The 18,482-nt window shown below is 37.4% G+C and overlaps 1 protein-coding gene, 1 long non-coding RNA gene and 1 pseudogene across 3 annotated transcripts in view; 2 read left to right on the forward strand and 1 right to left on the reverse strand.

The window, feature by feature from the left end:
- LOC116528978 overlaps positions 1 to 18,482 on the forward strand; it is a 386,229-nt gene that overhangs the window by 295,617 nt on the left and 72,130 nt on the right. The window lies entirely within an intron of this gene.
- On the forward strand, positions 2,008 to 3,671 carry LOC116528947 (annotated as a pseudogene). The gene has a single exon (XR_004259299.1). The product of XR_004259299.1 is annotated as a tetraspanin-3 pseudogene (transcript).
- Positions 8,928 to 18,482, reverse strand: part of TNFRSF11B (TNF receptor superfamily member 11b) — a 28,492-nt gene continuing 18,937 nt past the window's right edge. The window contains exons 2-5 of the mRNA XM_032246393.1: positions 17,900 to 18,269; positions 13,746 to 13,937; positions 11,576 to 11,800; positions 8,928 to 9,848 (exon numbers count right to left, since the gene is read on the reverse strand). Coding sequence (XP_032102284.1) covers positions 9,460 to 9,848; positions 11,576 to 11,800; positions 13,746 to 13,937; positions 17,900 to 18,269 — 1,176 coding nt within the window. The 3' untranslated portion in view covers positions 8,928 to 9,459. The remainder of the gene's footprint in view (positions 9,849 to 11,575; positions 11,801 to 13,745; positions 13,938 to 17,899; positions 18,270 to 18,482) is intronic.

Consider the following 18,482-nt stretch of genomic DNA (forward strand, 5'->3'; position numbering starts at 1 on the left):
CTTGCTTAGAACTGGATTTAAAGTACACTGTTTCCAGTACTCAAAAACGTTTCCAATGAATTAAGAAATGAGATTTTCCACATATGAAGATGACCTATTGAATAAGTTAATTAAAATAACAAACAAAAAAATAGCGTACTTCAGAAAATGGTTTTGCTAACCTATGTAGAATAAAGACTTTCAGTATTGTTTCTTCGTTTTGATATTTTAGACTGTAATGTTAGCCCATAAAATATTTCATGACTTGCATAGGTTTCTGGGTGGACAGGAGGACACAGTGGATTGGGACTCCTGGAGATAATTTTAACTCCAATTGTTTACAACAAGTCTTTAAACAATGAAATTGACTTACTATGTTCTGGCTCCTACCCTGGTATAGATGAAACTGGGAAATGTAGACAGCTAATATTAGTGATACTCTCTAACTAATGAAAAAAAAAAACAAATTCAAGTTCAAAAATCATGACTTTTAAATACTCATTGGAGAACTGAGGTCACAGATCAAATAACTGGCCCCAAATCTAAGGGACAGTGACTCAAGGGAGAGAGAGGTACAAATGAGTGCCTATCTGAGGTTGATACACCTGGATACTAGTAGGAAGAGTTCAGTAGGCTGGCTGAAAAATCAGTGTAGGCCTAGTGTGGTTTGGTGGAACAGTGTGGCTATCTCTGGCTGTTAGAAAAACTGGGGGAATCTGTAGCCTTTTGCAGGATCTTTCTCCATTAATCCATTAAGCACTCAAAATAGAGATCAGAAAGAGCCATGCTGTCTTGGAGAGCAGTCGCCATGCATGAGGGCAACAAATCTCACTGAAAAGTGTGTAATCTATGGAGGGAAAGAAAAACTGCTGACTTTAGGATACTGGTGACCACTCATTGTGGAGGAAGAAAGGTAACAGAAAGGAGGAAATAAAAGTGTATTCCTAGGAAGAGCAGTCAGACTAAGTGCTGAGCCCACAAATGTAGCCAAGAGAAAGGCAGGAGAGTTGAAAAGGCCACACACCCCAGGGAGACAGACATACTTAACACAGTCTTAATGAGAACAACAAAAACTGTACCTAACACCCTTTACTGTGAAGCTAAGAAGCTTCCAACAGCAAGTAACAGCAGAATACCATTGAGGGAGGGATAGGAGGAGAATGAGAGTGTACAAAGAGAACCTCTTTGAGGCATAGTTCAAAGGTAGACCTAAAACTCAGAATCCAGCGAATATTGCTCTGATATATATCTGTCACCCTAGAAATAAGCTATCTATAGGAATTTGAAATCTGTGGTTCATTGAATATAACCATCGCAACAACAACAAAATCATAAAACCTGTCCAGTTTTCACTTGGATTAAGGCAAAGCCCTCTATTAAGGTTCTATGGGGAGAAAGAAAGACATAGCCATTGCCAGATATAAAAACTATCTCCCAGACTTTCCTAATCTGCAAGACTTTTAACAAAGAAAAAAAATTGAGGCATACTAAAAGGCAAGAAGAAACAACACATTCCCAAGTAACCAAGCAACCACCAAATAACTTCAAGACTTACTATTAAGCAAATGTCATTAAGATAGTGTGGCATTGGTGAAAAGATAGACTTAATAAGTTATTGGAACAGAATACAGAAATATACCTGTGCAAACATTTCAACCAATTTTTAACAAAAATGCAAAGACAATTCAATGAAGAAATGCTAACCTTTTCCACAAATCACACTGGGACAATGGGCCATTCATATGTAAAAAGAGAACAGAAGAACTTCAACATACATTGTACAAAAATTAACTCAAAATGGATCCTAAACTTATACTTGAAATGTGAAGCTATAAAAAAAAATAAGGAAATCTATGTATGGGTTTTATATGTGTAGATATGACACCAAAAGCACAATTCATTAAAAAAGATAAACTGTACCTACATCTAAAACTTTTGCTCTGTATAAGAACACACAGTTAAGAGTATTAAAAAGTAAGTCCTAGATTGCACAACTATGTTTGTAAATTGCACAATTGAAAAAGGGCTTGTCGAGTTCCCAGCGGAGAGGCGCCGCCGCCATTGCCGCTCTCTCGGTGAGCGCAGCCCCGCTTGCCGGGCCCGGCCTCCGCGGGCCACCGGCGCCATGGGCCAGTGCGGCATCACCTCCTCCAAGACCGTGCTGGTCTTTCTCAACCTCATCTTCTGGGGGGCAGCTGGCATTTTATGCTATGTGGGAGCCTATGTCTTCATCACTTATGACGACTATGACCACTTCTTTGAAGATGTGTACACTCTCATCCCTGCTGTAGTGATCATAGCCGTAGGAGCCCTGCTTTTCATCATTGGGCTGATTGGCTGCTGTGCCACAATCCAGGAAAGTCGCTGCGGACTTGCCACGTTTGTCATCATCCTGCTCTTGGTTTTTGTCACAGAAGTTGTTGTAGTGGTTTTGGGATACGTTTACAGAGCGAAGGTGGAACATGAGGTTGATCGCAGCATTCAGAAAGTGTATAAGACCTACAATGGAACCAACCCTGATGCTGCTAGCCGGGCTATTGATTATGTACAGAGACAGCTGCATTGTTGTGGAATTCACAACTACTCAGACTGGGAAAATACAGATTGGTTCAAAGAAACCAAAAACCAGAGTGTCCCTCTTAGCTGCTGCAGGGAGACTGCCAGCAATTGTAATGGCAGCCTGGCCCACCCTTCTGACCTCTATGCTGAGGGGTGTGAGGCTCTAGTTGTGAAGAAGCTACAAGAAATCATGATGCATGTGATCTGGGCCGCGCTGGCATTTGCAGCTATTCAGCTACTGGGCATGCTGTGTGCCTGCATCGTGTTGTGCAGAAGGAGTAGAGATCCTGCTTATGAGCTCCTCATCACTGGCGGAACCTATGCATAGTTGACAACTCCAGCCTGAGCTCTTTGGTCTTGTTCTGATTTGGAAGGTGAATTGAGCAGGTCTGCCACTGCTGGCCTCCGGAGTTCATTTAGTTAAAGCACATGTACACTGGTGTTGGACAGAGCAGCTTGGCTTTTCATGTGCCCACCTACTTACTTACCCACCTGCGACGTTTTTTTCCCTTGTTCCAGCTGACTCTTCATGCCCCTAAGATTTTAAGTACAGTGGTGAACATTCTAATTTCAGAACCAGTTGCAAGTCATGTAGTGTGGTAGAATAAAGGAGGACACGAGCCTGCTTCTGTTACCTCCAAGCGGTAACAGGACTGATGCCGAAATGTCACCAGGTCCTTTCAGTCCTCACAGTGGAGAACTCTTGGCCAAAGGTTTTTTGGGGGGAGGAGGAGGAAGGCAGCTATCTGGTTAAGGTTAACACCGGATGGTACCCCTCATCAGTGTCCTTTAAAAAAGTATTTACTGTAGTCCAATAAGATAGCAACTGTACAAAATGACTAAAATAGTTTTAGGATCATACGGTGTATATATTGGTTCATCTTCAAAATCAGAGACCGATCTTTGAAACTAGCGGTTTTTAATCAAAGCTGGCTTTATAGGAGGAGTATAATGTATGCACTACTGTTTTAAAAGAATTAGTGTGAGTGTGTTTTTGTATGAATGAGCCCATTCATGGTAAGTCTTAAGCTTGTTAGAAATAATGTACCCATGTAGCCTAGCAAAATAGTATGTAGATGTGATCTCAGTTGTAAATAGAAAACTCTAATTCAATAAACTCTGTATCAGCCCCCCCAAAAAAAAAAAAAAAGAAAAAGGGCTTGTCTCCAGAATATGTAAAGTACTCTTAAAACTCAACAATTAGAAGGAAATAAACAATATAACATAAAAAATGGGCAAAAGATTTTGACCAACATTTCACCAAAGAAGACACACAAATGGCAAATAAACATGAAAAGATGCTCAACATCATTAGTATTATGCGATAAACTATGTCCCCAAAATGTGTATGTTAAAGCCCTAACTCTTGACATGTATTTGAAGATGGAACTTACAAGGAGATAATTAATTTTAAGTGAAGTCATAAGGGTTGGACCCTAATCACGTAGTGCTGTTTTAAGAGAAAGAGACCCGAGCGCTTCCCCTCTGCATGTGCACAGAGGAAAGGCCATATGCTGATACAATGCGCAATGCAAAAGCAGCCATTTAAAGACCAGGAAAAGAGGCTCCACCAGAAACCAAGCCTGACAGAACCTTGATTTTGAACTTCTGGCCTCCAGAAATGTGGAAAATAAATTTCTGTTGTTTCAGCACCCAGTCTGTGGTATTTTATTATGGCAGCTCTAGTAAACTAATTCAATTAGTCATTAGACAAATGCAAATTAGGAGCACAATAAGATCCCGCAAAACAATTTAAGAATGGCTAAAATTAAATAATAAAACCTGACAAAATGAGGTTCTGGCAAGAATGTAAAGCAATAAGAACTCTCATTTATTGTTGGAGGAAATGCAAAATAGTACAGCCAAGTTGGAACAGTGTTTGGCAGTTTCTTACATTTAAACATAAACTTATTATATAACCCAGCAATCTTGTTCACAAAAAAATTAGTATGCAAAATTTATACTAACTTTATTCATAATCATCTCAAATAGCAGATAACTATGATATACTTCAGTAGGTGAATGGAAAACCAAAACAATGGTCATCCGTTTAATGGAATGTTACTCAAAAAGATAAAAGAGCAAACTATTAATTCATATAGCAATATGAATGGAATGTTTAATGCTTTTCACTATGTGAAAATAGTCACAAAAGGCAATATATTGTATGATTCAGTTTATATAACATTTTAGAAAAGGCAAAATTACAAGAATGGGAAATAGTTCAATGGTTGCTAGAAGTTAGTGGAGGGGACACAGACTACAGAGGACCTACCCAGAGACATTGTTAGGGTAATGAAACTGATGACGGTAATATATATGTGGATACATGATTTTATGCTGTCGTAAAAACCATTGGTTTGCCACAAGAAGTATTTAATTGTATGCAAATTTAAAAAAAATTCAGTATAGGGTGATTCACCAGGTTAGAATGTAGACTGTAAGAATTAAATGTAATTATTTCAATATATGACATAAGTTTACAGAAGGGGATGAGGGCAAAAGAGCTGGCACAAGTGATTTTGAAAAACATTTTGAATGGATACTGTAAAGCTGAAGACAAAAAGAACTGTAAATTAATACTACAGTATATTCTAGTTGATAAATTTGTTTCTCACAGGGATATCCATTAGAAAATCTGAAAATACTTTACATGCATCTGTGGTTAACAAATAAATACATTATATATTATGTGAGCCATGTTTTTCACTGTCAGAAGGATAACACAAATAATCAGAAGGAAGGAGAGTGAAGGCTAGAATGAACCCAGTGACTTATATAGCTGTTGTGTGTTACATAGAATATATATGTATACAGATACAGAAATAAGTATGTGTAAACATACATGGTTAACATACATATTATTTACTTGCTCTGTTTACTGAGATGTCCTATAAGCAGTGATACCTCAGTGGCAAACAGCACACCTAGCACCTGGATTGTGGTTTTTAAATACCATTTTACAATAAAAAGAAAAATGCCTTATTCTAGGGTTGGGGAAGAGGAAATGCAAGATGAGTATGGAGAATCTGCTAGTGCCAGAAAGCACAAAATGCTCAAGAAAATAAAAGAGTGGGGAGAGCCATATTGAAAGGAAACAAGAGCCAATAGCCAAAGCTGAAACAATTTGAGAAACATAGTGATAGTATTGGAATGTAATCCAAAGAATAACATTAATATTCTTGAGTCCCTAAGCATATAAATAAATGATCGACACAAATAGGGAGAAGAAAATGGAAGTATTTAAATGTAGGGGACATGAAGGAAATAGAAAATCCCCATTAGAAAAGCACAGTAACAATTGCTGCAGGCAAAATTGATTGTTGAATGCTAAAATCAGTGGAAGAATCTTTAAGAAGAAATGGTATTTTCAAAGCCTTCCAGAATCTCTTCCCTAAAGCGACTAAATCTTTGGTAGTTTTAATATATGATCACAAATTCCTTGAAATCTCTTTTTCCAATATGAAGAGTTTAATTCTCCTTTCCTTGAGTGTAGACTAGATCTAATGCTCTAACTAATTCTAATGAATAGAATACATAAAGAAGAAAATAGTAATGTTACAGTGGAAAAACCTGGCAAAGCCATTTTAACCAAGTTATCACATTTAAATTAACGTCAACAGTAATTAGTCATGCTGATATGGCCCCTGATCGGATGCAATGAGAAGAGTTATGGATTTCACAGTATTGTTTCCCAAACCCATAACCTCAGTGTATTCATGAGAAAACATCACAAAAACAAAAATTGAAGGATGTTTTACAAAAGAACTGATCACATCTCTTCAAAAAGCATCAAGTTGAGGAAAGACAACACAGGCTAAGAAACTATTACAGATTTCAGGACACTAAGGAGAAGTGATAATGAAATGCAACATGGGCTCTTCAACTGGTCTTGAACAGAAGATGAACACCACTAGAAACACTGGGAAAATTTCAGTAAAATTGGGAGTTTGGTTAACAGTATTATGCTAAGATTAATATCTTTTAATAAGTGAATAATAGTAATGAAAAATAATTTCAGATGAGGCTAGGTGAAGTATATACTAGAAAACTATTTACTATATTTTCAGTGATTCTGTAAATCTAAAATGAATTTAGAATTAAATTTTAAAAAATAGAAAAAAATGGACTGGCATGATATTTACAAATTTTATCTCCCCTGGAAGAGAAGCTCAAGGCAAACTGAACCCAAAGGAGCAGCCAGGGAGGCCCATCAAATAAGCATTTGAATAATTTAGCCTTGATGCCATGAACTTTCAAACTTTTCTTAAACTTTGTGGAGTTGTGTAGTCTATTTCATGTTCCGCAAAGAACTTTGAAGGAAGAACTGGTGCTGCTTAAGGACAAATGAAGGCTGTTAGTTTACTCTTGGCCTTCTGCTTCTACCATCAGGATGCAATTTCCACCACTTTTGTCATGTGCAGTATTGCAACAGTGGGAGGCCTGTTCCCCAGGTTAGAACCTCTTGGCTTCACCTTCACTTTTAATTTTTCCGGGTTTATGAGTCTGTGTGATATTTACCTAGGTGTAGTCTTCTATCAAGGTGGCCATAACTGATCTAATTTCACAAGTCTGCTTTCAAAGGGATGGTCTGTGTCAACTCTGAATTCTAAGTCATAGTAAAGTGAAGAAGAGGATATAGAGGAGGAAGAGATAGGAAGTAGTTACAGGGCCCTGTTCACAATGATATCTTCTTCTTGAGAAGTACAACTGATAAGGACAGATCCTCAATTTTCATGTCTTTACATCAGTCTCGACCTACGATAATTACAATCTCTTTACTGGAAATTTGGAATTTATAACTAAAAGATACAAAGATGTTTGACTAGGAGAAAGAGCTGGAACTTCTGCCCCAAAGGACCCAGAGTTCTAGAGAGGTCTGTTTTAGTGCCTACTAATCTCCGTCCTCCAGTGCTAGCCTCACTGAGGTGTGGCTGGGTTTTTACAAAAGGAGATAGTCTCTCCCCTCTTACCTTAACTTCCTATTCTGGGAATAGAAGGAACCAGTGATAGTGAAGATAGCTAGTTGCTATGTTATGGGTTTTAGTTGCATTTGGCTATAAAAATGGGAAAAGTATGTGAAAGAGACGACCTCTTCCCACACACACATTGAGGCAGATTGCAACTGGTCTGTGATCTTGTTTGCAAAAGATTCTGTTGGTCAAATACCTAAAGATAAAGGTGGGATGACCCTTAGATTGTACCAGCATTGCTAAGCAATTGTTGCAGGCTCTGAAAATAAAAAAATTTGAGCCACCACCCACCATCCCCAAAAAACATTGATTGTGCTCTTTCTAAAGCCTGGATACCATCTCAATTAGTGTCCTGTGGCTGCTGCAGCAAAATTACCACAGACTGCATGGTTTCAAACAATAGAAAGTTACTCTCTCACAGTTCTGCTGGCCAGAATTCCAAAATCCAGATGTCAGCAGAGCCCCGCTCCCTACAGAGGCTCCAGCAGAGTGGGGGTAGCCCATTGCTGGCTGCTCTCAGCTTCCTTGATTTACAGCTATATCAGTTCCACCTCCGCCTCTGTCTTCACATCACCTTCTCTCTGTCTACTCTGTCTCATAAAGACATTTGTCATTGGATTTAAGGCCCACCTGAATAACCCAAAATGATTTCTTCATCTAAAGATCTTCAACTTAATTACAATGACACTTTTACTAAATAAAGTTCACAGATTCTGGGAATTATGAAAATCTCTTTTGGGCGACCACCATTCAACTCAATCAACACACTACTCTTCCAATTATTCTTTTTTCCTTTTTCTTAAACTAAGTAGTGCTAGTTTCTGTTATTTGCTGTCAAAAGAGCATACATAGTTTGGTGTCTCAAGGTTGGTGGCAGCAGTTGTAAGTGGCCTGCACTATCTGTAATCTAAGGCTGACTTCAGAAGTTCTCCAGATTTAATGTAATAAGTATTACTTTGGAACTTACTAAAAATGCAAGTTTCTGCTCTCCTCGCCAGAGTTTTTGAACAAATTGGTCTGGGAATCTGCATTTTTAACACTTCCCAAGTGTTGTTGGTGAAAACAGGGAAATTATGCAAGCTCAAACCTATTAATGTCCCATTCAAATAAAAGCAACAGAAAAAGCAATAAAAAATAATTTGAAAACTTTAATAATGTCAATTATATAGTTATAAAACCACAAAATCTTTTAAATAAAGTACATTCAATTTCTTAGAGCATCTAATATTCAGATAATTTATATTTCATATACTTTCCAACATTAAACAATTGACTAAATAATGCATTTTCTATAAAATGATATTACAGCTTATACAGATAAAATTATAAAAATACTCCACACAGAAAAAAAATGGCAGTACCTATTAGAAAAATGCTACAAACTTCCCATTAAAAATATATATTTTATCGCTTCTGTCATAAACATAATTTTTTCTTTCTAAAATTAAGTCTTATACCATTTCTTTATAGGATGATAATATGTACAAACCTTATATATCTGAATGAATATAAATAGCAATACTGTAATAGTGTTACAGATATATTAGTAACTTTTACGGAAAAAAATATGGCTTTCTAATAAAAGCCTCTAGCATAGCTGAAGTCTCAAAGCTATTTAAGTTAGACATTCTCATATTCAGTAAGGCACAATGGAGTCTAGTTTTGTTTTGTTTTTTTTTAATTTCCAGCTGAATTACTGCAAGCAGCAATAAGGGAAAATATAGTCAGTAGATAACGGACCAGATCTGACAGTTTGATTAACCATTTGGGGTTTATTTGGGGAGATAGTAGTTCTTTCTCCACATCATAGTTTCTTTTAATGTCCTGTGGCAAAATCAGTCATTGGTGATGAGAAAGAAATCACTGAACCCCGCAAGTGCCTGAGAACAGCTTACTCATCCATGAGATCCGGCCAATTGCAAAGAAACAGCCCAATGGCCATTTCCAGTTATAAGCAGCTTATTTTTACTGATTGGACCTGATTCCCTATCATTTCTAAAAATAACTTCTGATACAATTTGTACATTGTGAAGCTATGAAGGAACCTGATGGTCTTCTTTAGACTCTGGGTGACAGTTTTGGGAAAGTGGTGCGTCTTCGAGTGCTTTAGCGCGTGCATTAGGCCCTTCAAGGTGTCTTGGTCACCATTTTTTATTCTCCACAAGCTGAGCAGCTTCAGGATCTGCTCACTGGATTTGCATGCCTTTGTTGTTTTTTCAATGTCTTCTGCTCCGACTTTCTTTCCCGGTAAGCTTTCCATTAAGCTACGAAGCTGCTCGAAGGTGAGGTTGGCATGCCCAATGTGCCGCTGCACGCTGTTTTCACAGAGGTCAATATCTGCATAAAGCAAAAGCCCAAAGAAGCGTTCACATCATTTATATTCATCCAATGCCATCATAAAACCAGCCTGAGGGAAAAGGTTCTCACAGAATTTCATAATTATATTTCAATGGTAGCCTTTTCTTTTTTTTGAGGGGGGGTTAAGTGACACCATTTATTTCTAAGAACTGAGATAAATATTGTTTTTTGTTATAATAAGATAGTATGCTATATATTCTTGGCATCCAACAAAACTGTGGGTGAAGCCCCTAATTTTGAAAATTAACAATAGAAAATAACACACATCACTGTTTCCTAAGAAAAGTTTGAGAAATTAAAACCCTAACATTTCAGAAAAAAAGGAAAGTATTCAAGTTAGCTTTGTAATATAAACTTTCATTAGTAGGCACTAGTTGATAAGCTCATTGCTCTAACTAGTCTTTAAAGAATACGCATAGCACTAGAGGACTATCTCCATGAAGAGGATATCCGAAAACCCAAAAATATGAGGTCAAGGAACTGAAGGAAACACCCAGTCTGGAGAATATTTCAGTAATAAGCTAGGATATAAACCTAAGAGGAGGAACTAACATTTCTATTAATGACATGAGTCATTTAGTATCTGCGAACCCTAAGGCAAATCAGTTCATCTTTCTGGGCTAAAATGTTCTCATTTATAAAATAGGGAATTTGGTTGCTTCCAATTTTAACAGTCTCTGATTTTCTCTTTTCTTTTGGCTTCAGGGCTAATTATATGTTCAAAGAATACTTTTGGTTTGCCCAAGACAGAATAAAAGTTTACTCTTTGCATAAATAAAAGTGTTCAACTCTCAAAGACATTGGTGTCCTAAAATCTGTTGCCTAGGTTTTAGATACTTGAAGTTTTTAGGGTTGTGCAAGACTATGCAAGTCATTTAACTACTGGTGAGGACCAGAATGAATTTCTCTTTGACCTTGTCTGCATTATGGAAAGCCTCCATCCTTTTTCTTCTAGCATGTCCTCCCAATGCTAACTGAAGCCAGAATTCTTTCCATCCTGTGTCCTAAAGCTTACAGTACACAGGATGAAACTCATTTTCTTCAGATTCTTTCCCACTTCTCTCTTCTCTCTTTCTCTCTCTTACCATTTGTAAAGGAGAATCTTTATATAAACCTATAATATGTGAGAATGTTTCGCTTTAAGTAGCTTTTTCCTACATGAGTCTCAAACGCTTTTTAGACTTTATCTCATTAATCGTCACAACATATGCTATTAAAATGGTAATTTAATATAGGCCATATCATGAGGATTAATAAGAGGATATTTGTAAGATACATAGAGCCTACCTGGAGAGAATTAGCAGGGAAATAAAACGGAGCTTCTTGGTGAAGATGCAATGTATGTTTCAAAATGGTTAAAGAGCTTCTCCTTGGTCATCTAGAGAGGGTGTTTATAGAAGAACTAAGGGATCCGGCAGCATATTCCCTGAGATATAGTCCTGACTTGAAATGCATTTCCCTGCTCTTAGAGTGTTCAACATACTTTACAAAGAAACTGGGGAGCAGGGGTGAGTACAAAACCTTGCATAACTGTTTTTGGAATCACATCTACATTATCAGTTGATGGAAACTTTTCCAGTCCAACAATGATTCCAACAGGGAAAAGTGATCCATACAACTTAACAGCCATGCAATCTTGTTCCTGATTTATGATAAATGGGTGTCTCTGATTTCTGATTGATCTTTTTATTTTTAGATTATCATACCTTGGATGATCTTCTTGACCATATCTTGGTCTTTGTTTTGATGTTTCCATAACTTCAGCAGCTGGAAAGTCTGTTCTTGCGAGCTGTGTCGCCGTTTTATCCTCTCGACACTCTCTGCATTTACTTTGGTGCCAGGCAAATTGTCTACCAAGACACTAAGCCAATTAGGCGTAAACTTTGTAGGAACAGCAAACCTGAAGAATGCCTCCTCACACAGGGTTACATCTAAAGAAAGGTTAGAAAACCAAGATTTACTCAACAGTTGGATTTCTGAAAGTCTATTCAATACAAACTAAAAGAAAAAAAAGGCCCACACAATTGAATTTTGCAAGATAAAATATGCTAAAATGTAAAGCTTGAATAAAATCAAGCCTCTGTTGGCTAGTCTTAGTGGCAAAGACCAACTGAGCTTATGTGCCTTCCAATGTTCTTTTTTGGGCATTGTTTTCAAGAGAAAGTTAGTAAATGTCTAATTAGAATGAAATATTGCTACAAATAAGTTACAGTAAAAAATTCTTATAATTGAATACAAATATTAACATTCTGTTAAAGGTTTACCTATTGCCCACAGGGAACTTCAAGATAAATGTCAAAACAAATATTATCACTGACTTTAAGGAATTTGAACAGTAATTTAAAATAGAATGTTATTTTATGCCCACATCCAGACACATAGTTTACCTTTGGAAACAAGGCAAGAGATAGACACAGATACATAAGTAGCCATTACATGGGAAACTAACCAAACATAAAACTATGTTATTTACATAAGCATTACAAAGGCCAGAGAATCTGGGTAGCATAAGTATGTCCCAAAAAATGTGAGTAATGGGAGTTTGTTTTTGGAATCATCAGACCTGGCTTTGAATGCTAGTTCTATCCTATTTCATTCCACTATCCCTATTTCATCTAAAGCAACTTACACAGTGTTTTCGTAAATATTAAAGCTTCTATAGCACAGTACTACATAGTAAGTGCTTAATAAATGAAAAAAGTACATTTAAAAATGAATTAAATTAAAGACAGTGTTAAAATTTGATCAACCCCTTTAATACCCCTTCCTTCATTCTTTTTTTAAGATAAGAAAACAGAAAGGCTAGATGACTTACATACAATTTCAATTACACAGTGAAAAAATGTTGGAACTGGGTTAGAATCTCATTTATATATCAATCTGCATTCCTATGCTTCATAAACTTCTCTGTAGTACAAAAAAGTATTTGGGGAGAGTCAAACTGATTTATACCATTGCTTGATTAAACACAAAAAGAAAATCATTTTTAGTGTGATGCATCTTTGAATGAAGGTCTGATATTAGCCTAGTGGTGGGAGTGACAAGGTGACCATACACACTAACCTGATGAATTGTCATCACTACCATGGAATGCATTTGAATAACTAAAGATGATTTTCTTTTTTGTGTTTAATCAAGAAATGATACTAGTGATCTGTACGCAATGAAAAGCTTAACACAATCAGAGTAGCTTGGAAATTCCATGCAATAGATGCACTAATACCATAGATAACAAAGCCAAGCACACATTTCTAATTTGTATATTTTTTTTTTTTTTGAGATGGAGTCTCCCTCTGTTGCTCAGGCTGGAGTGCAGTAGTATGATCTCAGCTCACTGCAACTTCCGCCTCCTGAGTTCAAGCAATTCTCTTGCCTCAGCCCCAAGTAGCTGCTAATACAGGTGCCTGCCACCATGCCCAGCTAATATTTGTATTTTTAATAGAGACAGGCTTTTACCATGTTGGTCAGGCTGGTCTTGAACTCCTGATCTCAAGTGATCTGCCCACCTTGGCCTCCCAAACTGCTGGGATTACACGTGTAAGCCACCACACCTGGCCTAATTTGTCATCATTTCTATATCACTTTGCTTCTTAGCTGCCAATTTATACTTTAGCCCTTTGCCTATTAGTAAGATTTGATTTCAGTGTGAAAGGAGAGAAATTCAAGCATTGAGGTGTTATCTGTGAGAAGATGACGTTTTGAGAAATTCTGAGTTGTAGCTTTAGCAGTGATGCATTGAGAGTAGCCTTAGCTAGTTAAGATTCAAGAAAGGGAAAATGTGAGTTTGACCAAGAATGCAGACAGAGGCCTTGTGTTCAACTCAGAGAGAGATGATACTACAAAATCATACCAAGATATATTTTGGAAGGTAATTACCTATTCCACATTTTTTAGTTGATTCATTGTTTCCGGAACATAGATTGTCGTGTGTTGCATTTCCTTTCTGAGTTAGCAGGAGACCAAATACACTACAATTTGTGTGTTTTCTACAGGGTGCTTTAGATGACGTCTCATTTGAGAAGAATCCACCTGGACATCTTTTGCAAACTGTATTTCGCTCTGGGGTTCCTACGGAAAATACCAAGCAATTTAGTACCTTCTCACATCCTTTCCCAACAGATGCCCTCTTAATACAGTTGTGGAAAGACTTTTCACTTGTTTTTTACTGCTACTATTATGTTGTACAAAACTCTAGGCATTTTCATTTTTCACTTCATTAGACAGAGAACAAAACTTCCGCCATCATCCCCTTTGGCAGCTTCTTCTCCTTGTAATACAAATGCAAGTCAGTTTTCTCATTACCTACAAAAGGCTCATGAAAAGTGAGAGGAAAGGAAAGAAGGGTAGGATGTTCATTAGTCCTGCCTCTGCTGAGTGGCAGTAAGGCATTGTTGTCAACCATATTCTTCATACAATTATTCCTAGAAAATCATCAAGATAACTGCTGTGTCTGCTGTAATATCATTCTTCAGAATTAGTACCCATTGAATGCTGCATCATTAAATTCCAATCAGTTCCTACTGAAGTTCTTTCTTTCCTGAATCCTAATCGTGAAGCAACTCATAAGTATGCTAACCTTGAGAAGTAAAAATTTACAACATTATAATAAACTTTTGAAGGTGGCAATAAAGTTGGCCGCTGACTCAAAAGTGTACGCCTGCAGTTAAGCTACATAGTAAACGGAAGATGATATACTATTTGCTTAAACTGTTTAAGAGAGCAGAGTCTGCAGCAGGAAGGGTGACTGCAAGGGCATTTTACTTCATGATGGAAAGATATTTGATAAATTTGAAAAAATCATTGGCAGGAAAATTTGAACCAGTCAACAACTAAAGATGCTTTTAAAAATAAATATCTTCAAACACTTGACTATATTATGCGTGGCTAGATCAAACATTCCAGTGTATCTGAATATGAAAATATCTCCATCTAGTGTAAGCTAGTTGAACAGATTTAGACTTCAATATTCATATGGATATTTTACAGGCTAATTCTGGCTTATACAATATAACACATATGAAAGAGACAAATGAAAGCTACAGAAAGTTATTACACTTCATTTATAAAAAGTTTCAACCTCCTACCTCATTATACCTTTTACCGAAACCAGAAAATAAAAAAGGGGGCAAAATGGATTGGTTCCAGTTTCATCTCCTGTCTCTTTCCTTTCTAAAGGGATGGATGATTCATTGACCTGTAAAAATGACAAAGGGCTGCAGAAAAAAAAGAGCAGGAGGGGAAACCACAGCCTAAAACCTTCACAGATTAAATGTTATTTCCAGCATTGCAGTGAGGACTTTTTTGTGTTTGTTTTTGTGTTTGTTTTTAGTACTTTTCTACTACATACTACTCCTTAATGGGATCCAACTCTACACCAAATTCTATAATATCATAAGCAGAGGTTATTTGGGCAGGGATTCCATGGTGTTCTTTCATTGCTAATTAACTAGAAATAAGTGACTTGGACACCTGGGCTCAGGTCTCCCTTTGTTGACTGACATATACTCTGCATGAAGAAGAATCTTTTTTGAGGGGGATAGGGGGATGGAGTCTCGTCTGTGTCACCCAGCCTGGAGTGCAGTGGTGTGATCGCAGCTCACTGCAACCTCAGCCTCCTGGATTCAAGCAATTCTTCTGTCTCAGCCTCCTGAGTAACTAGGATTACGGGTATGTACCACCATGCCTGGCTAATTTTTGTATTTTTAGTAGATACAGGGTTTCACCATGTTGGCCAGGCTGGTCTCAAACTCCTGACCTTAGGTGATCCACCGCCTCGGCCTCCCAAAGTGTTGGGATTACAGGCATGAGCCAACATGCTCAGCCTAAGAATCTTGTCATTCTTCAGATACATATCTGTAGCTTGAGTCTTCTCATGCATCCTAATGATAAGATCTTAGGTGTCAGATATTTCTTTTAGGTAAGTTAGCTTTTTAAGTTATTTAACAGAAAGACTCTAAGAATGATAGAACTAATGTTTCATAATATATTCAGAGGCTTATCTAATGGCCTTCCTGAACATGACTTCCCTCTTTATAATTGATAGTGCTTTTTATGAAAAAAGATCTATCTAAGTAATGATTCTTTTACCTTATTACTATCAGTGGAAATATAAAAATTATAACCTGGCAGGCAGAATATGAAATATAATGATGGCAGAATTTGGCTTTACAGTTGAGAATCATGCTTGCTATAAGTAATTTCACAGGAATTAACAGAATGAAGTAAATAAAACATGGCAAGTAGACAATCTGATTTCAAAACAGCAGCAGCAACAAAACGGTTATTAAATACTTTTTAGAGTAACACCGCATAATCTTTCCTTCTCTTTGGACTGGAAACCTCTTATTTCCCAAGAGGAACTGCTGTGTGGGTTTTTAGGGAGGGAGAGGTAAATAAATCCCACTGTGGTGCCAGTGTACACAGAGTAAAATGTGTACTTTTGTTCTGAGTCTTCTGGCTGCCTGCTTAGTTCATTCTACAAACAGATTTTCATGTTTACTTAAGAAAAATCCTTGTTATTTCCGTTATTTTTCAAAATTTTCTAGTTTCCAAGCTGTGTAGCTCACATTTAATATTTCTACATATATAACTTACTGAATGAATTAAATAGATTTGCTTTTATTGGCTGGTATTCTGCACCCCCACCTCACCCACTGCAATTTAGCTTAGCTTTTGAGTCCCAAGTACCAGCCAATAAAAAGTAGTAAGTATCACCAATTCCAGTATCATCAAATACTCACACTAAGAGGAATTTTCGGGGACTGTCATGCAATTTGCACCCTCTGTGATTAATTTTATAGGATTCACTATTTGAGAAACTGAATAGATTTTTATTTTTGAATATGTTTCATTTGTATGCCTTTAAACTGAAATTATTGGTCATCTAATAATTTAGACTTTGTATATCACAACCTTTAAGAGTTAAAGTTAGTTACAAATAATTAGCATTGATTGCCCTGTTGTTCTCAACCAGGAGTAATTTTGCCACCTGACGACATTTGACAATGTCTGAAGATATTTTTGGTTGTCACATGGGGGAAGGACTGCGATTGGTATCTAGTGGCTAGAGTCCAGGGATGCTGGTAAAATTCTACAATGCATAGGACAGCTGCCCGCTAAAAGGAGTCCAGCCCAGGAATCCAGATATTTCTTAAAATATCAGTAGGGCTGAAGTTGAGAAACACTGCTTCAAATTGAGTCCTCAGAATCTATACTGGTTACTTCCTCCATCTAAGAAAGCGGATACTCTTAATTTTCTCAAGCTATGAAAAGTTATAGACTAAACTGAAGCTTCACAATGTGGTAGAAAAAGATGTGGGTTGCTGGTTTAAAAGATTCAATACACATGAGCCCTAACCTATGGTGTTCAAAATGCAAAAGTGAAAATACTTTGTTTATAGACAAGTGATTGCTCTTGGCTTGACAATCTGTTTTGTCTGAGATAAAGAATAAGCTCGTTGAAGAGATGCTGCTGTAGCCTTTACCCTCCCAGACACTCAGCTCCCATGCTAAAGGAAAAACTAGCCTTGTTTTTAATAATGAAATGCAATTCCCCTCACCGTTCTCATTTTTTACATAATTAATCATAACTGCTTATTGTCAGCACTCCAGAGTCTCATTAATATCAGCATAATTACTCTCTTGGTATAAATTAACATTTCTGATGTTTGTCAAAAAGCACTCTAGTTTGAAGGTGTCCATGCTGAAATGAAACATAGAGGTACAGATCAACTATCAACAGTGCAACTCAAGTATGTTTCTTAAAAAAAAAGCAATCCATCATGCATCTCATAAGAGAGTAATTTGCTGCATTTGAGATTTGTCACTAAACTGCCCTGTCATGGCCAAGTATTCCTCTGAGCAATGGTCCTTTGGAAGTACTCCAGACACACAGTACCTACCTGGCAGGTTCCATTACCTTTGCAATTTGCTATCCTATGATGTCATCAGAAGAAAAGTGTTCTCCTAAACTGTCACAACTATCTGACTTTGCACGATCCTAATTAATTTTGCTGCACATTGACACGTACCAGCTTGCACCACTCCAAATCCAGGAGGGCAGCTCCTGTGTTTCAAGCAGAACTCTACCTCAAGGTAGCTCCCTTCCTTGCATTCGCACACGCGGTTGTGGGTGCGATTGCACTCCTGCTTGACGTACTGCAGCTCCTTGCATACAGGGCTACAGTATAGACATTCGTCACTGGTGTGCCAGCTGTCTGTGTAGTAGTGGTCAGGGCAAGGGGCGCACACGGTCTTCCACTTTGCTGTACAGTGCTGTTTTAGGTAGGTACCAGGAGGACATTTGTCACACAACAGCTGATGAGAAGTTTCTGGGTCATAATGAAGGTACTTTGGAGGAAACATTTCCTGGGTGGTCCATTTAATGGAGATGTCCAGAAACTAGAAGGAGAAAGAAACACAGTGGCATGTTAGCATGAAAATAGGGCTGTTCTTGTGCGCAATAGTATCATTTGACTCAAAAAGTCCTGTATTACCTTAAGCCTAATGAGATGCACTGCAAAGTAAGCTCAGAAGCCAGAATTTTTGCCTCCAGTAGCTTAATCTCAAAGACCAAGAGTTCAGATAGCAGTAAACATATTAGGTAAAATCCAA

The sequence above is a fragment of the Sapajus apella genome, unplaced genomic scaffold, assembly GCF_009761245.1.
Source record: "Sapajus apella isolate SASKATOON/1434 unplaced genomic scaffold, GSC_monkey_1.0 scaffold3, whole genome shotgun sequence".
In the NCBI taxonomy this organism is placed as follows: domain Eukaryota; kingdom Metazoa; phylum Chordata; class Mammalia; order Primates; family Cebidae; genus Sapajus; species Sapajus apella.